The following is a 22,730-nucleotide window of genomic DNA, read 5'->3' on the forward strand; positions in this document are numbered from 1 at the left end:
AAACTTACTGAAACATCCTCACAAAGAGACCTCAGACATGCCGATGAAGGTACAGTGTCTTTAATGAACGTCTATTTAATTTTCATGGCAGAGTTGCAAAGAAAAACATTAAAAAACAGATCTTTCAAAGTAGCAGTCAGTCTTTAATAATAGTGAACGCTTCGTTCAAGTCAAATCCTTCACACGACAGCAAAATAAAACTGACCAATCAATTCAGAACAATTTCTATGGCAGGTTAAAGAGAAACCCTTAAAATACAACCAAGGAACTTATTTATTTTTTTTCCTTTCAGAAATGTTAACTACACAATTAAAGGTTTATACTGATCAAAACATACAGAGTGAAGTAGTTCCACTGGAGACAACTCAAACAAGATTAGTGTCTGATAGAAACATAACATTCATTTTACAATAAAAATATCTGCACAAAAACATCCCCCCAAAAAAGGAAAAAAAAAAAAGTCTCAAGGAAAAAAGGGTTACGCAAAAAAATAAAATAAATGTTTGCTTTTCATCTTTTCAATACAGTCACAAATCACACAGCTGTGGCAACAAATCTCTTTAAAATTTACAGAAATGAAAGGTAAGGATAACCCCGCAACCCCTCCCACCCCCCCCAGACTTGATTGTGTTCATTTTTAAGCGCGTATACTGCGATTACAACGGATTCCCGACTGAACGAAAGCTGCACATCAAATCTCAGATATCAAGACTATCAAAAAAGGCACAAACAGACAGGTTGCACAAAGAACTCAGCAGAAGCTTTTTTTGTTTTATACAACTAATCCCAGTAAGGTTTCCAGTGCCCTTAATGTTCTCGCTAAACCCCCCGCCCCCCAAAAAAGGCTATCTACAGGCGAGTCAAGTCCCGGCAGGCACCTCGGATTACAAGTCCCATCCCAAGTACTGTAGAAGCAAGTGCATTTAATAATCGTGTGACAGACGGGTGTATGCAGCGAGCGTTGGAGCACTGGGACAGACGAATCTCAGCGTCTTTTAATTTGAGTGCAAAAACTGTCATTTCTGCATCAGAGTTTTGGTCATGAACTTTATTTTTTTAGTTAAATCTCTGCAAACTGAACCAAAAATAGTCTTTTTTATTTTCAGATGTTAGCAAAGAGGGAAATCTGATCCAAAAGATAAAAGTATACATTTACAAAACAAACTTTATTTGTACAGGTCTGCGAGTTTCCTGAAAGACCACGCAGTTTCACCCTGATCACTGGGAAAATGTGTTCAGCTGGACCTTTTTTATTTTTTACTTTTGAAGGTCACAAAGTTTTAATCTCTTCTGTAAAGCAGTCAGGGTTTGAGGCGTCTCCTCTTTATGTGATTTTTTCTTTTTTTTCTCTAATGCTGATTTGTTTGATTATGTTTTAAAAATTACAATAAAGACTGTCTTAGGGGGGGAAAAAAACGTGTTGAAAGGTACTTTTTGTCAGCAGAATGAAGAGTCAGCTTCTTTGACTTCATGTTCAGAACATCTTCTTATCGTGTTTATGCAATATCAATAGAAACTGAACTAGGGGCCAGCTGTACTGTCATCTGAGCTTATACCACAAGATGGTGCAATGAGTCAATGTAATGTTGATGAAACCAGGCGAGCTTAAGGGCCTCAGTCACACAGGCTTAGAGGCCAGCAGGAAACCAGCTGGCATCCACAGCTCATCAGTTTATGATTTTTGAGCGGTTGCTGTAAAGTCGACTGCTGAGTAATGCCGTGGTAAAACAATGGTTGGTGAGAGGCTGCAGGAAGCTGCGTGCTGTTATTAAGTGAAAGTAGTTTCAGTTCTGCACCAAAGAACTTGTGACGGCAAGTCCCGTAGTTTGCAAGAAACATGCCGACTCGTCTGCGAACACTTGCTAACACCTGTGACAGCAAGATCAAGTTACTAATGTACTCAGTGGCTGTTTTTTCCAAGTTTCTGCTGACTAGTCAGCATCTCCCTTACAAATTACAGGTGACCGCGGCGCCCTCTTTGCAGCTCTCAGCAACCCAGCCAGCAAAAATGGCCATCTGAACAGAGACTGACAGGAGGTCACAAACTGGCCTCTAGGGAAAAGGGCAGGCTAAGACTAAATTTACGAGAAAAGGGGGCACATATCTGAAACTATCTGAACACATCCATGGGTAACAATGCCCCTGGTGGTGAAAGTTAATTAAACTCTGCAGAGGGTCACTGCAAAAATTACCTTTAAAACTGCATCACTTCATTTACTACCTGAAGCTTGTCTCCATTCATGGATTCTCATCATTCTCAATTTGCCATCTTTGCTTCCCAATGAACTGTTAGCTCTAAAGAAGACTCCAATTATCTGACAGTTAGTGCAAAATTACATGTTCTTTCCAGAAAACTCAGCAGACCCAGAAAACATTTGCTTTCGTCTTAAGTCAGCGTGTTAATCTCGAGTCTTAATGCTCGTTTTTGCCGACTTTCACTGACATAACATCACGTGGCTGCAGTGATGTTGACGTGTACTCGAGGGGTGTGTCGGTACGCCGTGACATCACAGTTGGGTGTGGTCAGAGGTGCAATGGGCTGGCTGACTGACCGATTATGGCTTGAGTGCATCTCAGCAGAGCTCCGGCGTCCTGTCGTGGCTCCGCTCAGCTTCAGTCTAACGTCATTTAGGTCAGAACGAAAAAAGTCAAACTGAGGTTCTTTGGCTCTGCGATTTATTATCGACCAGAGCAGCTCCGCCCTCGGAGAAATCGACTTTTAAACGACTTAAACTTGGCATAAAACATAAAAATCAGGAGTTTACCTCTGCAACTGACCATATGCACAGAAAAAAAAGAATAAATGATTTCAATTTTGTACTTTAAGTGCAGCAGAGTCAGATTCTTGAAGAATCCATTCAGGTAGATTTTAAATTTGATGTACTCTGAAATGGTTTAATATCATAACTAACACGAGTCATGCGCACCTTACCAAGAGTTTTCAATTTGAATATGCAGTTCTGCAACTCAACCTAAGGTCAGGTGTGCCATTAAAGCCAAATATATTTAAACACTGCAGTGCTTCTCGCGTGAAGTGACACGGATAGATGCTGAAGCTTCGGGGATTTCATCCCGTTTTTGCTCCCCAAAAGTTTCCAAATCCACACACACGCACACACATTGATATATGTGTAATCTTTAAACTCCACTCACTTGAAATAAAACCTTCAAATTCAACAGTCTTTAATCAGCAGTTACTGACAAAAAGTGGAATTATGGTCTTGACTTCTGCTGCATTTCTTTATGTTTTTTAGTTTTACTGCAGTCGTCTGCTGGTGCTGACACTGCTAACGGCTATCAGCGTTAAAATGTGCAATTTAAAGCAAAAAAAACAAAACAAAAACCCACAACAAAACAAACATGATCTGTTATATCTGAGTATAATTTCTAACTTTATAATGCCTGGATCCCATTTGTCAGGTTCAGGAAATGTGTGTGTGTGTGTGTGTGTGTGTGTGTGTGTGTGTGAGTGAGAGAGAGAGAGATTGGCATAAATACAGTTATATGGTTATTCTCCTATTTGCAACCACAACAAGATGTCTTACAGCATGCAGATGGAGTTTATCTAAGAAAAAAAAGTTGAAATCTGAAGAAATAAAGAAAAACAAGACAAAAGAAAAATGGACAGAGGTTGTGAAAGCGACAGAAAGAAAGAGGACAAAAAGCACCGTGAGTGTGGAAAGTGTGATATACCACAAAAGATAGAACGGACAGAGCCTGGGCGCTCTCCCGGCGGATCCGCCCGGCTTGTGTGGCACTTAACATCGTCGTCTTTGTATACAGAGCTTTTAACAGTCATGCAAAGGGCACAGTTTTATTCTAACAAGGCGAGAGAGAGAGAGAGAGACAGAGAGAGATCAACAGAGACTCACAAAGAAGAAGAAAAGAAGACAAAGAAAGGGGGAGGCACAACAACATTTCCTCCAGACAAAACAAGCGCTGAGCGGTAACTGAATTCTTGTCCTGATGCGGTAAAGCTCCCCCAACCCACCATGAAAAACACCACCCTGTACATACAGACGTGTGGGAAATTCCTCACAGCTAAGGTGGAAACTTTCCTCCTCGAGCTGATGAGACAGGAAATCCTAATTATCACCTTTAAAATATCTTAAGACTCTTTAGGCCATATATTTATATGTCTTATATGTATATATTTGCATTCGGGCCTTGTGTGTGTTAATTAAAATACAGCGTTTGATAAAACATAGGTCCTCACTGACTGATGGCTTGTTGCCTGCAGAACCTCTGGCTGATTCAGTGATTTCATTGCATAAATCAGGTTGTTAAATTTGGATTTTTTTTTCTAAAGAGAAGGAAAAAAGTACACTGCATCCCCTGTAACACTGTGACGAGTACTAGAAAACTCCTCCGATCAGTGATCCTTAGATGTAACCCTCTGTTGTTTGTGCAATGAAGGCAGAGAAAAAGAACAGCTAGTCTATGACCGTCATTCAACTGGACATTAAAGGTCTTGAATAGTAATAGCCAGAGCCAACTCCCCCCAACCCCTGTTGTTTGAGACACACAGTTAGAAAAAAAAAAAAATGCTTAACTTGGCTTAAAACACACAACCCCAACCACCCCTGTAAGCTGTGATGTGACCCCGCCCTCCCCTCACCTGTCCTGACCTCCGAGAGAGAAAGAGAGAAAAAGAAAGCCAAACAGAGGATGATTTGATTGATTGATTCCTGACGCCATTCCTGAGCAAAGTGGACTTGACGAGTGAGACCCAAGGAATCCAGGAGATGTGGACATCGGCAGAGGAGCATTCAAACAAAAACCAACCAAAACTAAAAAAAAAAAAATATAAAATAAAAATATAATATCACAGCAACAGTGTGGAGGCGGGGAGGAGCAGTGGCAACGCAGGAGCCAGTCCGCAGAATCATCTGGAAGGAGAAGAAAACAGAGACGCTGTGATGAGCCGCCATACTGAACCCAAGAGTCATAACACTGAGCAGGATACGGGCTGAGCGAGGAAACCCCTGAGGGTTTTCACTGTTAGCGAGGTTGAACAACATCACCTCCTTTATACAAACACAGATACGACACTGACTGGTGCAAAACCACATCTCTTTGGGCCAAAGATGCAAACCCTGCAGTGTGCACACTTTTTGATGTGTCTGAATGATTTTTTTTGTCCACAGATTGTTTGTTTTTGCAAGTTTTGGCAAATTAAAAAAAACGTAACTGTGCACAAAGACAGCCCACTTTAGTTTAGTTTTAAGACAAATGCATTTTATTTTGTATATAAACATCATGTAAGAGTAGATAATGGATAAACCTGACCTCATATTATATTACACTACAGCATATTTCTAACTGACCAGGCGGCTCATTCTCTTTGACAATACTTTCTTTAAAGGTGTGAAACACTTTGGGGTCAACTTGAAAAAAAAAAAAAAGGCAGATGTGAAGTGCAAAAGTGAGGTCAGAGGTCAAATGTGACATGATATTTGTAAGTATATTGTAATATTTAGAAACCCTGTAACCAGTATCATTTCCTAAATGTTGCCAATACAAACAAAGGCAGTAAAGTTTGAAAGAAAAGAGATTTTATAAAAGTTTGACCTTATTTGACCTCAAAGAAGAGTTTAGAGGTCACGTACCAGAAGTATCGTGATATTTCAAATCCTCATACATCATTCCCCGTATGCCTATATGTTGTCAATACAAACAATCACAGTAAGAAACCCATCCATCCATCCATCCATCCATCCATCCATCCCCGCTTATCCTTTTCAGGGCCGCGAGGGGGTTGGAGCCTATCCCAGCTGTCTTAGGGAGAGAGGCGGGGTACACCCCAGACAGGTCCCCAGTCTGTCGCAGGGCACACACACAGACAACCATTCGCACTCACATTTACATCTGTGGGCAATTTAGAGTTTAAATGGTAAATGGTAAATGGCCTGCATTTGTATAGCGCTTTACTCAGTCCCTAAGGACCCCAAAGCGCTTTTACACTACATTCACCCATTCACACACACATTCACACACTGGCAATGGCAAGCTACATTGTAGCCACAGCTGCCCTGGGGCGCACTGACAGAGGCGACATATGGGGACAGTAAGAAAGATGGTTTTAAAAAGCTCTCTGTAGCATTATTATCAAACAATGAGTATATCATAGCTTCAGGGTCATCATTTATACTTCTGCCTTAAATCTTATCAGTTACATCATAAATTAAACCCTATGCTGTGACCTGGCATGTATGCAAATCCCTAGAAATGCAGGAACAGGCGACGACTGATTGGCTCGTTCAATACTGCCATTTCCTCCTTCGCATGTGCAGCCATTTATTCTGATGCCATTTGTTTTTTGTTTTTTTAAACGAATGGAAGAGAATGGATCAACTCAAAGAGAGAAAATGAAGAGCAAAGCATGCTCACCATGTACAAGTGCAGCTGCCCGCCATTATGTAGCAGACTATAGAGATTAAATGCAGAAGCATAGATTAAGTGCAAGACCTCAAAGGGTTGATGAATGAAGCAGCAGGTGTCTTAATAACAGAGCTGTGATACTGAGAAGTCAGTTAATGGCATTTTATCCTGGCTTCAAACTTTATTAATATAATGGTGCTTTTTCAGTCTTTTCTGATCTGTAACGAAATCATTCCAAATCGTTTGTAATACTAATAAAACATCTAAATAGTTATTTTAGTCAAATCTTACCTATAATTACAAAAATAATATTTTGGCACTTACTGCTGTTGCAGCAAGGGGCAAAAATGAACCTTCTGGCAGATCTAGTGATGAAGCCCTCACACATTCATACAGTAGCTTTGTGGGGCGGCTGTAGCTCAGGAGGTATGAGGGGCCGTACAAGCCAAAATTCATTCTTTCACTCTCACACACATACATTCTTCTTTCACACACATATATATTTTCACTCTCACATACATACATTTTCATTTATGCATTCCTACATTTTGCTCTCATTTACATGCATTCAGTATGCATTTAATCTCACAAATAATATATGTATGTAAGCAGAGAATGCATACATGTCAGAAGAAAATATATGTATGTGAATGAAAGAGTATAGTGGAAACGGAAGGAGTTTAATGGAAACGGAAGGCTGGGTGTCTGTACCGCTGTGATTGGCTGAGAAGCACGCGCGGGTCACTTTCAAGTGTCTGACAGCATGGAGGGGGGAGAAGAAACTCGAGTTCTTCAGCAAGCTATCGGGGTGTTAAGAAATATTTTATCATCTCCTGAAACGGTCACATCGTTGTCCTCGTCACTTGATCGAGATGGGACGGGCTCAACTTTTTTTTTTACGTGCGCTCAGAATAGTGGCACAAAAATAACGCCACAGTAACCCAGAAAGAGTAATATTTCAAACTCCGCCACTCTGTGCTTCTCTGCCACTGCCTCGTTTGAGTTTTGGACGAAATGGATTCTGGGATATTGCATTTCGTCATTTCGAGCCGATTGGAGACCAGAACAGCCAATCAGATATTTTTGCATCCAAGTCTGTGATTGGCTGGTTTTGTGGCACAAAAATAACGCCATAGGTCACAAAATAAACTTTTAAGATATTTTCATGCGAGAATGGTGCTGTGTAAACTTCAAATATCTGCTTGATTCATCAAGACATCACATATTTCCATAAGTGCTCTAACATTTTCGGAGATGCCTGTTACCTATGGCCTTATTTTTGTCCCACTATTCTGAGCGCACGTAAAAAAAATTTGAGTGCACGTAAAAAAAAGTTTGCAGGTGCAAGTGTTGCATTTTGAGGAGAAATTTATTTTGAGCGAAGAAAAGCTGAATTTGAGCGAACAAAATTCATTGCCGCGTGCAAAAAATGTATTTCAGTGTTTGCTATTATCCATACACACACACACACACAATAGCAGCCCCTCTCGCTCAGTTTTTGTATTTGCGCTCACGCTCTCAACATTTCTGCCCGTGCGCGCTCAACTCTTTGTGTACGCTGTTATATTGTGCCACAAAACCACAATATAACAGATGTTTGTTTGTTTTTGTAATGGTATAAACAATGAAAGGTGGTGGATTAGCCAATTGCTCATGATCAACTCTGGGCTGGACCAATTACAATACATCCGTATTGAGAGGAAAAACAACGCGATTAGTCCCGTACTTCAGCTAGAATGAAAAAAGACAAAGCTGGAGTTATTCTGTCTTAACGTTGCACAGCTGCCTCTTCTCCCCTCATTCTCTCCCCCTCCCTCCCTCTCCTGTTGCTACTTCAATCATGAAACCGATCAATGATCAGCTGATCGTCTTTCTTGTTTGTTTATCTCCCACTTTGCGCCAGAAAGAGGAAACCAGCGGATGTCACGCTAAACAACAGCAGCACGTTCAAGCTTGATAAGCTGTTAGAATTTATTTAAAATTAATTTCTAGTATCAGCTGATGTTTGCTGGAGCCACAGCTGTAAAAACTGCTGCTCATGGTATTGGTTTGGAAACATGAAGGTGATACAAATCATGCATATATATCAACAAGACAGTGTACATCACTGTCACAACAGCGTTTGTTTTAGTTCAAAGGCTTTATGGTTTTTCCTATAATACCTGGTGGTGTAGTCGGTGATTTTTTGTCAGTTGAGCTTTATATATTATGTTTAACCCGAGTGATCACCCGGTCAGCTGGTGGGTAACTATGGCGTTATTTTTGTGCCACTATTCTGAGCGCACGTAAAAAAAAAGTTGAGCCCGTCCCATCTCGATCAAGTGACGAGGACAACGATGTGACCGTTTCAGGAGATGATAAAATATTTCTTAACACCCCGATAGCTTGCTGAAGAACTCGAGTTTCTTCTCCCCCCTCCATGCTGTCAGACACTTGAAAGTGACCCGCGCATGCTTCTCAGCCAATCACAGCGGTACAGACACCCAGCCTTCCGTTTCCACTATACTCTTTCATTCACATACATTATTCTCTTGCATACATATATTTTCTTCTGACATGTATGCATTCTCTGCTTACATACATATATTATTTGTGAGATTAAATGCATATTGAATGCATGTAAATGAGAGCAAAATGTAGGAATGCATAAATGAAAATATATGTATGTGAGAGTGAAAATATATGTATGTGAAAGAAGAATGTATGTGTGTGAGAGTGAAAGAATGAATTTTGGCTTGTACGGCCCCTCATAAGGAGGTAAAGCAGCATCTACTGATGGGAATATCCCTGGGCAAGATACTAACCCCCCATCACTTGAACATAGAAGAAAGCGCTTGTATGAATGGGTGAATGAGGCTGTTGTATAAAGCACTATATAAGAGTCCGTTAATTTTACAATACTATACTTTTCCTGTACGTCTCACACCGCGTTTATTTATTTTTAACCTCATCATATTTTTCTAATATTATAATTTTATCTTGATTTGTAAAATCTGCTGCCAGCAGACCGGTCCATGTTTGAACTCTTCCTCTTTCATGTGAACGTGCTATTAGCTACATAGATAAACCCCGGGTAGACTTATGCAGCTGATAACTGTGTTCACGTGACCTTTTAGCCTGATTGCTGATGTTAGATTAAGCAAAGCTACATAATGGAAAGCTACCCTGGCTATGACGCATTTGCTTCACAGCCCAGGCCCCATGAAATGAGTGCAGCGCAGAAAGGCAGCGTTTTTACAGATTACCAGATGTGCAGATATTGAAACAAGGAACTAAAAATGCAAACATGGTTGGTGCTCTGGGAGGTGTAGCACCACAGACTCACTTTCACTGTACGCGTGTTATGCTTCAAGACATGCACAGAGGAAACACAGTAATTACACACAGCCCATCTCGTGCACAAAGAGGATGATGGGCTATAAAATGTAGAGCTGATAGCTATTATCACAAAAGGAGGCCTGTCAGGAAGCAGCTGGTGGTGAGCAGAGATCAGCGAGGGAGGGGACGCCGCATCTGAGGACTGTTGTCAGCACGGGAAACAAAAACAATCTCTCCAAATTTTCATTTAAATTCAGACTTTAAAAAAAAAAAAAAAAACTGTATAATTGGCCAAAATCCTTTCTTAAGGAAATTACAATTACACTGCAACAATAAACTGGGTAGTTTACATTGTTTAAAGAAACTTTTAGAACTACATAATAATAATTCTTGGATATGACAAAGTTATTAATGTCAGACACTGCACAGACAGCTCGTCTCCCATCTGACTCCCTCACAATCAGCTGACTTTATTCGCACAATGATGTTTGCATATTTAATGACGCCATGCGGCTCTTCACCTTCATTCCAAGAATATCAACACGATTACAGAGAAATCGGTATCGTGATGCTCATCACAGTTTCAACAGCAAAACACTAATTTGAGGTTTTCTATCTGACTGTACTTTTGGAAGTTTTCTCTCACAAGTCATCAGAAAACAGAGCAAACATCCAGGCCAGCAATGCCGGTTTCTGATCCTCTACGCCATTTATATTCAACTGATGCAGTTTCAGTTATTAAAACTTTGATACAGTGCTTAACAAACCTGTCAGATCACCTGTCATAAAAACAAGAAAACAAATATCAAAGTGTTTGGCACTGTATATGCCATGATACTAATCACAGAAAAACACCTTTAGCTGAGACATTGTATCTTAAACAAAAGCAGGTGCAGCAGATTTCTATAACAAAGCAAACGTCAGATACTTGCGTCACTTCCCAGTATGTTTATGACTTCACCAGATAACAGGACATAAGCCTTTTTCCCGTTTTCATAATTAATCTTTTGCTCATACCGAGGCTGCAGGCCAGAGGCTGACTCACAGCTCACAGTAGCTTTAGCTACTTTCCCTTTGTTAGCTTCTGTAAAATGTCCATATTCAGCTGAAGGAGTCTGATTATGTTTGTTGTTAGGAACACTTTTGTTGCAGTCTCCTGAGGTTTACTTTAGCAACTCCAACCAGCTTATAATCAATCATAACTGTTATTGTCCAGAAAAAACATCTAAGGTGGGTCAGCTGGGACATTAGCAATCGCAAAATCTGGAGTTAGGGAGCTAGGTGCAACTTCAGCACGTTTCATGTATGTGCCATTGGTTAGGTTCATATCATTAGGTGACAAAATGACTTGGAAAACTAATATAGCAAATCGGCTGTGAGAGGCCATCTCTTGACCTGGGCCACTTAAAGACAGTACATCAGATACCCTGTAACCGGCAAACCAGCGTTAGTTCAGGGTTTGTTTGATTCCCACAATCAAAGAAAGTTCAACTACACATGTAAGGCCCTGCTAACACTGACCCTAAATGAATGTCAGTCTCTGCAACAAGCTGATCTGAGGTGGGCCATTTCAAATGGCTAACGCTAGTGTTGCTCACTGCTGACAGTGTGTGGAAGCAGAACACAGGCAGCGAGGCAAGGCATGAGCTAGAGAACATTAAAGTCTTATCATTTAGAGTTTCTTGGAATATCTGTCCCACGCCCTTCACACTAAACTATACTGAATTTGACTTTACATTACAATCAATTCGCACATTGGCAATAGGAAAAAAAGTCTTAATACATGGTAAATGCTGCATATTGAACATTTAAATATTTAAATTTCATACCACAGAAGAATTTGTGTTTTGTTTTGGATACAAATTGATGGCAGTAAAGCACAAATCACTAAGTTTAAAGTGCTTAGATGGATGGTTTTAAGTGGTTTTATCCCTGTCGAGTACCTCTGCTTCGTACTCAACAAAAGCAAAGTTTAAACTTACTCTGTGAGGTCCTGACTGCAGGTCTTAAACAGAGGAGCTGTTAAATTTAACCCCAATGATCCTGAGCAGATTTCAATGCGGGAACACGACTCACTCCACCATATTTTGAAGCAGCGGAGGTGGGACAGTCATGAGGATCTCCCTGATCTTTATGACCTTGGAAAAGTTGGTTTTTGTGTACTTCTTAACAAATTGCTCATATTTTTGTGTCACCAGCCCCTGCAGGTTATTTTTCAGTAGTTTGGGGTTATAAGTTGAGCTGCAGTGATGTGTACTTACCTGTGTGGGATGTTAGGACCTAAAGCTGGGCTGGAAACGTGCAGTTTCTTGAAAGATGAGCTCCTTCAGTGTCTCTTTGGGTAGGTCATCTAGCTCCATGTCAAACTTAAATGGGGCCTCGGCAACAGGCTAAAGACAGAGCAACAAAGAGGGAACAGTGAGGTAAATGTTTATAGGATCTAACAGAACGGCTAAGTCACAAACAACAACAACAAAAAAACAACAAAAAAAATTAAGAACATTTTTAGATCAGAGAAACATGCAGGCAACTATTTGGACAATTACCATCACTTTGAAGTCAAAGTTATGTCAAGTGTTAGTCAAGTGCACGTTCGAGCTTTAATTCAAGCAGCTCAATGAAAATTTGCATCAACTGTTTTGCAGTTACAGACATTTTTATTTCCATTTTTTTAGAACCAAAATTAATTGAACAATCTAACAATTTTAAACATAAAAACTGTGTTTAATATTTGGATGAAAATCTTCTGCTGCCAGTGACTGAAGTTCAAAAACCCATGGACACCACCAAATGCCCTTCCCTCACTGCAGGCCTTTTCCTGCAGCTGCCCTCTGTTGCTGCTTGTTTGTGGGTCTCTCGGCCTTCGGGTTTGTCTTTGGTAACTGAAATTACCATTTCGTCTATGAAGCACCGTCTGCTCAGTTTTGCAGCACTTGGCTGAACCTGAGCAGAGAGCATAGCCCTGTACACTTCAAAATACATCTTTCTTCTTCTACCAGGATGCCCATTTCATTACATTCCTGCACCATGTTTGACAGATGATGTGGCGTGCTTTGGGTTAATGAGCCGTTTCTCTCCTCCTCCATAATTTTCTCTTGATATCATCTTTCCAAAGAATTTTTCCCAGACCTGAGAAGGCTCTTATAGACGTTTGCTGGCAGTCTAATCTGGCCTTCCTGGTCCTGAGTGTACAAAGTTGTGTTTGGTGGCTCTTGATTGCAGACTTTGATATGTTTACCTACTTAAGAGCGACTTGTCAAAATTCTCTGAAATTATTTTTATTAACCATGAAAATAATTTGGCAATCATCCACTTCAGTTGCTTCCTGTGGTATTTCAGATGTATCGTTGTTGCTGAGCTGACGAGTGCATTCATTCGTTTTAGCAGTGACTGGTTCTTGTAAAATGCTTTCCTACTTTATTTGAACACAACACTTGAGCAATTTCTACCTACAAGCCTCGTTCGCCTGTACAGCACACATTCATACAAAAATATTTTTTCTTACACTTTTAAGCTTACATTCACACAGTCACCCTCTGACGGTCTTCACTCGCATCGTTATCTTTAAACCTCATGTTGAGGAACAGGCCTGAACTGACCACGAGTCTCTGACAATGGAGGACTGAGTATTCATATAACCCCCCCCCCCAAAAAAACTGCATATGGAATACTGCACCTCCTAAAACAGTTATCCATATAGCACAAGATGGCTGACCCACCTCATCTGTGGGGTCGTAGTATTGTTCCAGGTAGGGGTGTGCCAGTGCCTCCTCCACCTCGATCCTCTTGTGAGGGTTAAAGGTCAACATCTTGTCCAGCAGGTCCAGAGCTGTAACACAAAGATGGAGTCAAGTTACTTTAGGTGATTCTGAAACAACAACAATATCCTTGTCTGTCCACTAGAGGTCCTAGTCTACATCCAACATGTTATTTTTTTAAACCATCCTTTGACAACAAAGTCTGTCACTCCACCTCTGATCAGCTCTTTACTGGACATGAATTTGCTGGATCTCTTGACCCAACCTTCATCCACTACTTAATACTGTGTGAGAATGAGCGTTTCAGCTTATTGAATTTGCAGAATGGCTCTAATATATGTCTGTGTTAGCCTGTGTCACTGCATGATATCAGTTTGGAAGATGTCATAGTGATACGGTGAATATGTGGTGACTCATTGTGAAGTGCTGTAAACAGAGAAAAAGATATAAGAGCAGGAACGCGTCATCCACCTGCACTGCTTTTGTGCTCTGAGTAAAGGTTTGGCCACAGTTCTTAGTTGAGTCTTACCAAATCCATCTTTTAGCTTCGTCTCTATGAATTTTACCGCTTCTGAGGACGTTTTTCTTAAGTACATTTAAATTTACACTGTGTAAATGTTATCATCAGTTTCTCTCTGAAACTTCAGGCTGCCTTTAGATGCACGTCAGTGGACTCACATTGTGATTACCAAAGATTTTACTAAAGCTTTTCTCACCATCTTCAAATGGCACTGTGCATTTGTTAGCACAGTTCTTAGAATGATTATACAGATTAAATTTAATTTCAGCAGTGAAGGAGACATAAAATCATTATGCACAGAAAGACCAACTGAATCTGCAAAAACATCAGTGTAGCCACACTAGGCGGCCTGAACTGAGCGTGTTTGAGCCTTAAAGTCTAGATCTTCTGACTAGTGTGATTGCTGTGTGTTGTGCCAGGGCACAGGTCATCAAACCTTTAAGAAGTAGACACAACATGAATGTAATGTGATCTGTATGAGGTGTGCCAAGTGTAGGCAACCATTTTCCACCCTCTCTATAAAATGAAATTCTCTCAGGAAATGTTTAACAGGGTCATTTACTAATCCCCCGATGACCAAATACTGTGGTTATGTTGAGATTCCACCTCTAACCTTTTGGATCAGCGTTGGGAAAGAGACGGTTCCATGGCACTTTGCAGCGCAAAGGCAGTGACAAGAGATAGTTCCTGGCCTTAATGTTGATGATGCAGTTGAGATCCTCCTGTGAGGGAGAACCCAGAATTCCTGGAGGACAAACAGAAAATCATAAAGACAATCAGATTTTGTTCTTCAGGTAATCAGGTAACAATTTGCCGAGCCGCCGCAAAAAGTTCATAGTGAAAGGAAAAATTCTCTGGACAAAAACATTCAGACTGCACAACGAACGGACAGATGGAAGAAGCAATATGTGGTCTAGCACCAAGAGACAAAAAAGTCAGACTTGATAAGGACATATTAGTGGCTACAGTATCTATGGACTGGCACCAGGAAGCTGTTGCTTTTCTTACAGACTAAATAATGCAGCTGAGTCACACCATAACGATATACTGTACTACCAAACAAATACAGACCAAACAAATTAACAACAACAAAAAAACAAAATATCAGGAAAAACTCTGACAAAGTTCATCGTGGAGGATTCGACTTGGTCAGACCATCTCCAAAACAAAACAGGTTCCTAGTATGAGGCAGCGAGTACCAAGGAAAAGGAATCCAAGAGGGAATAACTGGAATAACCAGTAATCGGTGCAGACGTTTACTGATTACATGGTCACTGTTGCTCAAACTGGAGAAAACCTCAACGCTTGCTATGATAGAAAGACGCCAGAACACAAAGCAATGCACTACGCAGCCACAGAGCAGTCACAGTTCCCCAGCTGAACCTCAACCACCACCTGAGCTGAACAATGGAGCAATAGCAGTGACTCAGGTGTGAGCGCTTTGTGTACCCTTGGAAGAGATGGCAGAATCTTGCATAACAGGAAGAAGGTTTGCAAGTAAAATCAATATAATGCAGAGAAATCTTGGATCATGGGACTCATCTAGATGTGCGTTTGACTTATAGACCCATAACCGAACCTAAAGCACTAACATCTCTGATTCGTTTTGGCAGACATCATTTTGCAGGTGGCTCTAATTTTGTGGCATACTGGGGTAAATGTCAGCCTCTGTGGACTTGTGCATCAACACAGCTCATTTGAATTTTTAAAAATGGAAAGTTCTACATGTTTACTGCATGCAAAGTTTATTGTTACCCAAAATATGGTTAAGCTGATCCAAGTAATGCTTCCCTGGAAAGATTGGCCTGTTGGACAGCATCTCAGCCAGGATGCAACCCACTGACCAGATGTCTATGGACTTGGTGTAGCCCTGAAATCAAGTAGAACAGACATAATCATGACTACAGTAACTAACTTAGTTATACACAGGATTAATATACCATGTGCCTATCAAGTGCTGTAAGTCATTTTAAATTATTCCAACTAGTATTTAGAAATTAAAGTTTAAGACTTGAAATAGAAATACAAAGTTCAAAGATATTTCACATCGCTAACAGGGTCATCGTTTTCCAATCGACACGTTTTTTAAGTTGGGAAAACCTAAAAACACTAAACATATGCCACTGTTACTCTACTCACCTTCGAGTTGAGCATGATCTCAGGAGCTCGGTACCAACGAGTGGCTACGTACTCTGTGAGGAAACCAGTGTGATCGTGGTCGGGATCAGCCACACGAGCCAAACCAAAGTCACAGATCTACAAAACAAAGAAAACAAAAAAAAACAACAACAATAAAATAAGAAAGGCACAATAAATTGTCACAACATTAGAGGACACAACATAAAAATTAAAGGCTGTAAAACACTGAGAGTCTACACAGCAGATTTGTATTTGTGAATTTTTATGACAACATTAAGTTATTTAATCATGATGAAAATATGTCTGGTGTTAGTTAAACCACCATATGAGGAGGTCTTTCCAGTGACAAGAAAAATATCTGAATGGGGCCCTTAAGGATAAGTGCCTGAAAACGAGCATTTAAATGAAGCCAGCATCTGCTTGAGACGCTACCTTGAGATCACAGGTGGTATTGAGCAGAAGGTTGGAAGGCTTCAGGTCACGGTGTAGTACGTTGGCAGAGTGGATATACTTGAGCCCTCGGAGGATCTGGTAGAGGAAGTAGCAGATGTGGTCATTGCTCAGGTGTTGAGTCTTCAGGAGCTTGTACAGATCTGTTTCCATGAGATCCTGGACAATATATCTGCACGGTTCCAGGTTAAGGAAAGTCGGCTTTTATACTGAAAAAACAAAACAAAACAAAAAAAACACACACACACACACACACGTGTGTATTTATATCCTTGCAGGGCCATCTCATTGACATAATGCTTTCCCTAGCCTCTTACCCTAACCATCAAAAATGGATGTGTAACCCTGACAGTAAAACCACATTTTGAGTCTCAAAAATATCTTCAAACTCGTGGGGACCGGGATTTTGGTCCCCACAAGTATAGTAAACTTCCAATTTTTGGCCCCCACAAAGATGTTAATACCCATCCACACACACACTCACACAAGCCTGTAGCCAAAACACTTGAGGATTCAAAACAGAGTTTCACAATCTAACGTGTGGCGTCAGAGTGACTACGTACATCATTTACAGACAGTCAATACTCATGACTCACTTATGAGGCCATTATTAGTCAGTGTGGTAAATTTTGGTAAATGTATTCATCATGCTGAAAACTCCTTGACACTTAAGTTCAGTAAAACTATTGATTGTTTTACGTTTCTTTGTTTTTTTTGTTAAAGAAAGACTTGATAAGAGCAAAGGCAGAGGTTCTTGTGTCAAAGATTTAGCCCAGAGAGATGCACAGCTGCAAAAATACAAAACTAAATGGTCATTTGTTGGGTCTTTTAGGACTTTTAGTCAAGTTTCAAAGTCCCTAGGCATAAGGATTCTGATTGAGCTGATGCTCTTGAGGCAAATATGCAATGAAACTGGTCCAGGTGGACTCCACCTCCCTGATGACTCTTGGTGAAAGAAAGCCAGTGCAATTTATTATTTGTGCTTGTGCTGCCAGGCTGAGCAGCTGGAGGCTTCAGTCACAGATGCAGTGTAAAACTATACACAGTGCCTGCAGGCTTGATAGTTTGCTACCATTTGGCTACAGTGAAAAGCATCTCTGCCAACTGTATGGCGACAGGTGGCTATTATGTAACAAAAGACAAATAAAAACCTCTTGACCACAAACCCTTGATGGTAATACCAATCTGACCAGCAGCTAAAGAAAACCATCAAACACAAGAATGAGACGCTTTACAATCAAACATGCTTCAGTGAGGATACACGTCCTTCATCTGCTCGATGGTCGGTGCACGGATAATGTCGTTGATTCCAATAATGTTCTCGTGCTTGAAGCGCAGAAGGATTTTGATCTCTCTCAGTGTGCGCTGGCAGTAGGTCTGGTGCTCAAAGGGGCTGATCTTCTTGATGGCCACGCGTATCTTGTTCTCCCGGTCGTAGGCAGAGCTGTATTTAAAAAACAAACAAAACAAAAACCCCAAAATGAGACAAAGTTTAAAAAATGCAAACCTTTTAAATCCATAAAACTCAAATGCCAGATATGTGCAATAATTGCGTTAATTTAAAATTACAATTCAGAAACACTTATTAAGACAGAAAGGCCGCAGGCGACCGAGACTTTCTCGGTGTGGTGACGGTGCTAACACAGCTAAGAACATGGCCTTTGTGGTGAAAGTGAGTCACACTCTCTCCTCTGTGAATGCCCAGCTGTGCACAAAACTGAGTACAGCCATTATCCAAATGTTGAAAACCATGTTTGCAAGTTGGGATGGTGAATATCAATCAATCAATCAATCAATCAATCAATCAATCAATCAATCAATCAATCAATCAATCAATCAATCAATCAGGGAAATACAGACCAAGGGTCAGTGAGCTGATGGAGCACGCCTCACCTAGAGGAACTGCTCAGGACCCTCCCTCTCTCTTCCATAGCACCTGGAAACAAGGTTTTTTTCCCCTTTAATTGCCTTAAGTCAGTGTTTTGTGGAGACTGTGCAGATTGTAGTCAGTGTAATTATTATTAAAGCTATAACCCAGGGGTCGGCAACCTGCGGCTCCGGAGCCGCATGCAGCTCTTTAGTCCTTAAAGTGTGGCTCTGCCTGGTTTGGGCAAATAAATTAGAAGTATTTAGCTGAAGTGTATTTTATTTATGTTAGTTCTTTTTTAACTCGTAGTTCTAAATTGGAAGATTATTGTGATATTGAAATGTAAAAATTAAATTATATTCTGTTATTTTTTCATCGCTCAAAATAAGAGTCACACTCGCGGAAGCCGGTGTACCCGCCGAAACGCCGTGCATTTATCGAGACTTTCAACCCCAGATAGGCCAATTATGGATCTTCGGATCCACATTATGTCAGCAGCTGTTCTCCACCGTGAACTATGTTAAAGACAAACACCGTTCACGCCTCACAGACGACAGATGACAGCTTACAGTCCTGCGTAAACTGACTTCGTATAGCCCCGATTTGCGGACGCTGTGCGCAGAGGTTCAGGAGCAGAAGTCCCATTGTAAACAAATCACGGCAGACCCGACGATGTTTCCATGAGCACGCTTTTGAGCATCTCTTTATTGAGCACTTTTCACACACGGTTGCTGTACGCATACAGCCGGCTGTAGCTTTTCAGCTCACAGCCCGACATACACCACTAACACAACAGCACAGATAGCGCAGACGTAAAGGCAGTGAGGCGTGATTGTGGGTGTCGCTCAGGTGCGTCCGCCTCCCCTGCAGCGGCGCTGCAAACCACGCCCCGCCGCACGCATTAACCAGGTAAAATACATATTTAGGCAGAATTCTGCAAATATCCATTTTTCATTTTTCAGCAGCATAGAGCTTTTTTCCAGTTATTTTTTAAGAGTCAGGTCAAGGCTCCAACAGCCCAAAGGCGATATAAGGATGGCGGCTGATAACAGTTTTTGTTTGCTACATGGATCATTTTAGTTCAGGTTGGTGTCTTTCCTTTTGTTATATTTCTTTAAGAGTTCAAAATGTGTTGATTACATAAATATAATTTAATTTTCTCTGTAGCACTTCATGGATTTCATAAGCAGCACACCTTAGTTGTTCACACAAACCATAAAGATAAAACACAATATATACAGTGTTATCTTCATTTTAGATGTCAAAAAGTATTTGCGGCTCCCAGTGTTTTCTTTTGCGTGGAAACCGGGTCCAAGTGGCTCTTTGGGTGTAAAAGGTTGCAGACCCCTGCTATAACCAATATCGCACAAAATAACACTTAATATAATCCGTTTTTTCCATATCCAGCTCTAAGCCACTGTGCTTATTGGGCCAAGCATGTTCAACAAGTGCAGCCTGAAGAACCACATATGCCACATACCAGCACCGATACTGTAGCTTATATTAGCCTCTAATAACTATCTTTAGAAGACAACAATAAAAGCTATTCCACAAAAAGACCACATGTTCATCCACCAAAAAGTCACGTTTCCAAATAAGGATTTATGAAAAATGTACCATTACAAGTCCTTCTTAACAAAATCTCACACAACTGATCCAAAACCTTTAACCATTACTTTAACGATTATTTACAAATGAAAAATGGCAGATGAAAAATAAAGAAACATTGCTGTGTGAATCAAACCCGCTCAAACCTCTGTGACAAATGCCACTTCCTTCCTGTGGTTTGCAAGCGAAAAGTTTTTCATGTTAAGTCAAAACAGCAGGAAATGTTAGGTTTGAATTAAAAGTATTGTAAAACAGTAAGCACACCCTAAAATGGAAGATAAGGGTAGAACATTTCCCTTTACACGAGAACTACTACAGCAACCCAACTGGTTTAAGTGCTTTTGACCCAACCGTATCTGCAATGCGACCGAGAAAAAAAAAAAAAAAAGGAAATGTAGGAAGCTGGGTATGGAGGATCTAAAGCTAAAGCTAGATTGCAAGAAAGAGCAGGGAGTTAACATGCAAAGCTTAGCTAGCTCCTTTCATATCAACCTTAGCAGAGAGATCCCTTACTAAGGTAAAGGCTCATTACACAAACATGTGTGATTAAAATATAGATAAAATAATTCAATTCAGTTTTATTTATAGAGCGCCAAATCACAACAACAGTCGCCTCGAGGTGCTTTACACTGTAAGGTAGACCCTACATTAATACATACATAGAAAAACCCAACAATCACATGACCCCCTATGAGCAAGCACTTTGGCGACAGTGGGAAGGAAAAACTCCCTTTTAACAGGAAGAAACCTCCAGCAGAACCAGGCTCAGGGAAAAAATAATAAATACGTTTATCAGTTACTATTTTGGAAAAACATTTGCAAACCTTTTCAAAACTCTTACTCCAAAATTAGTGTATGACACTTCATTCCAATACAGTTTTATTTATAAAGCACTTTAAAATTTAACCCAGCACAGGACCAAAGTGCTGTACAGAAAATAAGTTAAAAACAAGAGAATAACAGAAAACAGCAAAAATAAATGAATAAAACACATAATACAAAAAATTTAAAACAGCCCTATATTAAAAAGAAAGCAAGATAAAACAGCATAGAATCAACTAAAAACAACTAAAATAAAAATAAAAAATAAAAACCAACATCTCACGTGGTGTCAAAGGCCAGGGTAAAGAGGTGGGTTTTTAGGAGTGACTTAAAAACAGGTAGGGAAGAGGCCGGTCTAATCTCTAAAAGGAGATCGTTCCACAGTTTTGGAGCATGATCTTCCCTAAGTTTACACCCAGTCCTGGGTACATTCAGGAGCTGCTGATCAGCTGACCTGAGAGAGCGGGTGGGTGTACGAGGCTGTAGCAGCTCAGAGAGATAACCTATACTTCACTGTCATATTTCGCATGTGGCTAAAGCAGAAAACCCAATCCTAATCATAGACAGGTCACTGGTTTGCCTTCTTTACAATTAATTTCTGTAAATAATGTGCTGAATAATGGCTCAGTGGACCGCTTGACACTGACAGACGCCCTGACCAAAGGTGTTGGAATATTTTAACGTACCGTGCAACTCTAGCGGCCATCAACAAAGACAGGACCACAGCACATGAACACCGTGTGTGTGAGATTAGATGTTGAAAGGGAAAAACAAACACTAGCACACCCTTTGGCATGAAGAGGGTTTGTGTATCAGCACTTTTCTCTGCAGGGTTTTTACTTCCCAGAATGACACCACTTATTTGTACTAACTAGTAAAAACATGTTGGCTGGATTTTTGTTTAGTCTGCCCACTTTGTCTTATTTTCTCTTGTGTAACTGTGCAAAGACCAAAATTTTCAAAGCAGAAAGCAGATGTGATGTTTTGAATGTGGGAAACATTAAACTTATTAGAAAACAAAATCTAAAAATCTAAACTTCACTGCCATCTTTCTTACATTTCCATTCATCATAAACTGATCAGACAAATTTAGTGCTTTAATTGACTTTATTTTACATCCTAGAATCAGCTTTTTAACACAATACAGAAATGTTGGACATCAAGTTAGAGTGTTTTCCTCTTCAGTTTCCGCTCACAGCTGTATCTTATTTTGGAAGCATTTTTAATTTAGAAAAATGATCTTTAGTGATTATGTGGAAAGATGTGGGTGATTATGCTCACACCCAACAGGCTCACTGTTCATCCACTCAAATATCCAGCCCTGCCTGTGCTGAAACACCTCCTCCACACTATCCCAGGTACAGACATGTCCACTGCTGAATCTCTGGCTTTTTTCACTCTTAATGGCTGTCTCAGACCCACGCTATGGTCTAAACCTAAATCTCACAGCCTTACCAAAAAAATAAAAAAATCTGTCAAATCTGTTGTTAAATTTGACAAAACACTTTACTAAAATAAATAAATAACTAAATAAATAAATAAAAAGATCTGCAGGAGTCGACTTCAATTCATCTTTTCCGGTTATTATTAGTCTGCAATGAATGATTGCAGTTTGGACTATTAAAGCACTTTGTACCTCCTTGTTTTCGTTTTTTTAAACTGAATAATAATGACAGAAGTTCAGCCTGCCTACATACGTCATCGAGAACGATTACTTTACAGCCTGGTGTTGGGTTGGCGAAATGATCAAACATCTTCAGATGACACATCCAAACCAAGTCCAGCTGAACTAGTACCGCCGAGAAATGCAAATCACTGCTGCCAGCTCATCTCACCCCATTTGGTACAACCAGAAAAGCAAAACTGC

At 40.3% G+C, this 22,730-nt stretch overlaps 1 protein-coding gene across 1 annotated transcript in view; it reads right to left on the reverse strand.

Annotated features, from left to right (window-relative positions):
• Positions 1–44: 44 nt before the first annotated feature.
• Positions 45–22,730, reverse strand: part of mapk1 (mitogen-activated protein kinase 1) — a 43,147-nt gene continuing 20,461 nt past the window's right edge. Inside the window, exons 2-9 of the mRNA XM_003444474.5 lie at positions 17,828–18,010; positions 16,549–16,738; positions 16,117–16,233; positions 15,733–15,847; positions 14,591–14,722; positions 13,419–13,528; positions 11,961–12,089; positions 45–4,889 (exon numbers count right to left, since the gene is read on the reverse strand). Of these exons, the coding sequence (XP_003444522.1) occupies positions 11,973–12,089; positions 13,419–13,528; positions 14,591–14,722; positions 15,733–15,847; positions 16,117–16,233; positions 16,549–16,738; positions 17,828–18,010 (964 nt within the window). The 3' untranslated portion in view covers positions 45–4,889; positions 11,961–11,972. The remainder of the gene's footprint in view (positions 4,890–11,960; positions 12,090–13,418; positions 13,529–14,590; positions 14,723–15,732; positions 15,848–16,116; positions 16,234–16,548; positions 16,739–17,827; positions 18,011–22,730) is intronic.

Source organism: Oreochromis niloticus, linkage group LG12, assembly GCF_001858045.2.
Source record: "Oreochromis niloticus isolate F11D_XX linkage group LG12, O_niloticus_UMD_NMBU, whole genome shotgun sequence".
Taxonomy (NCBI): domain Eukaryota; kingdom Metazoa; phylum Chordata; class Actinopteri; order Cichliformes; family Cichlidae; genus Oreochromis; species Oreochromis niloticus.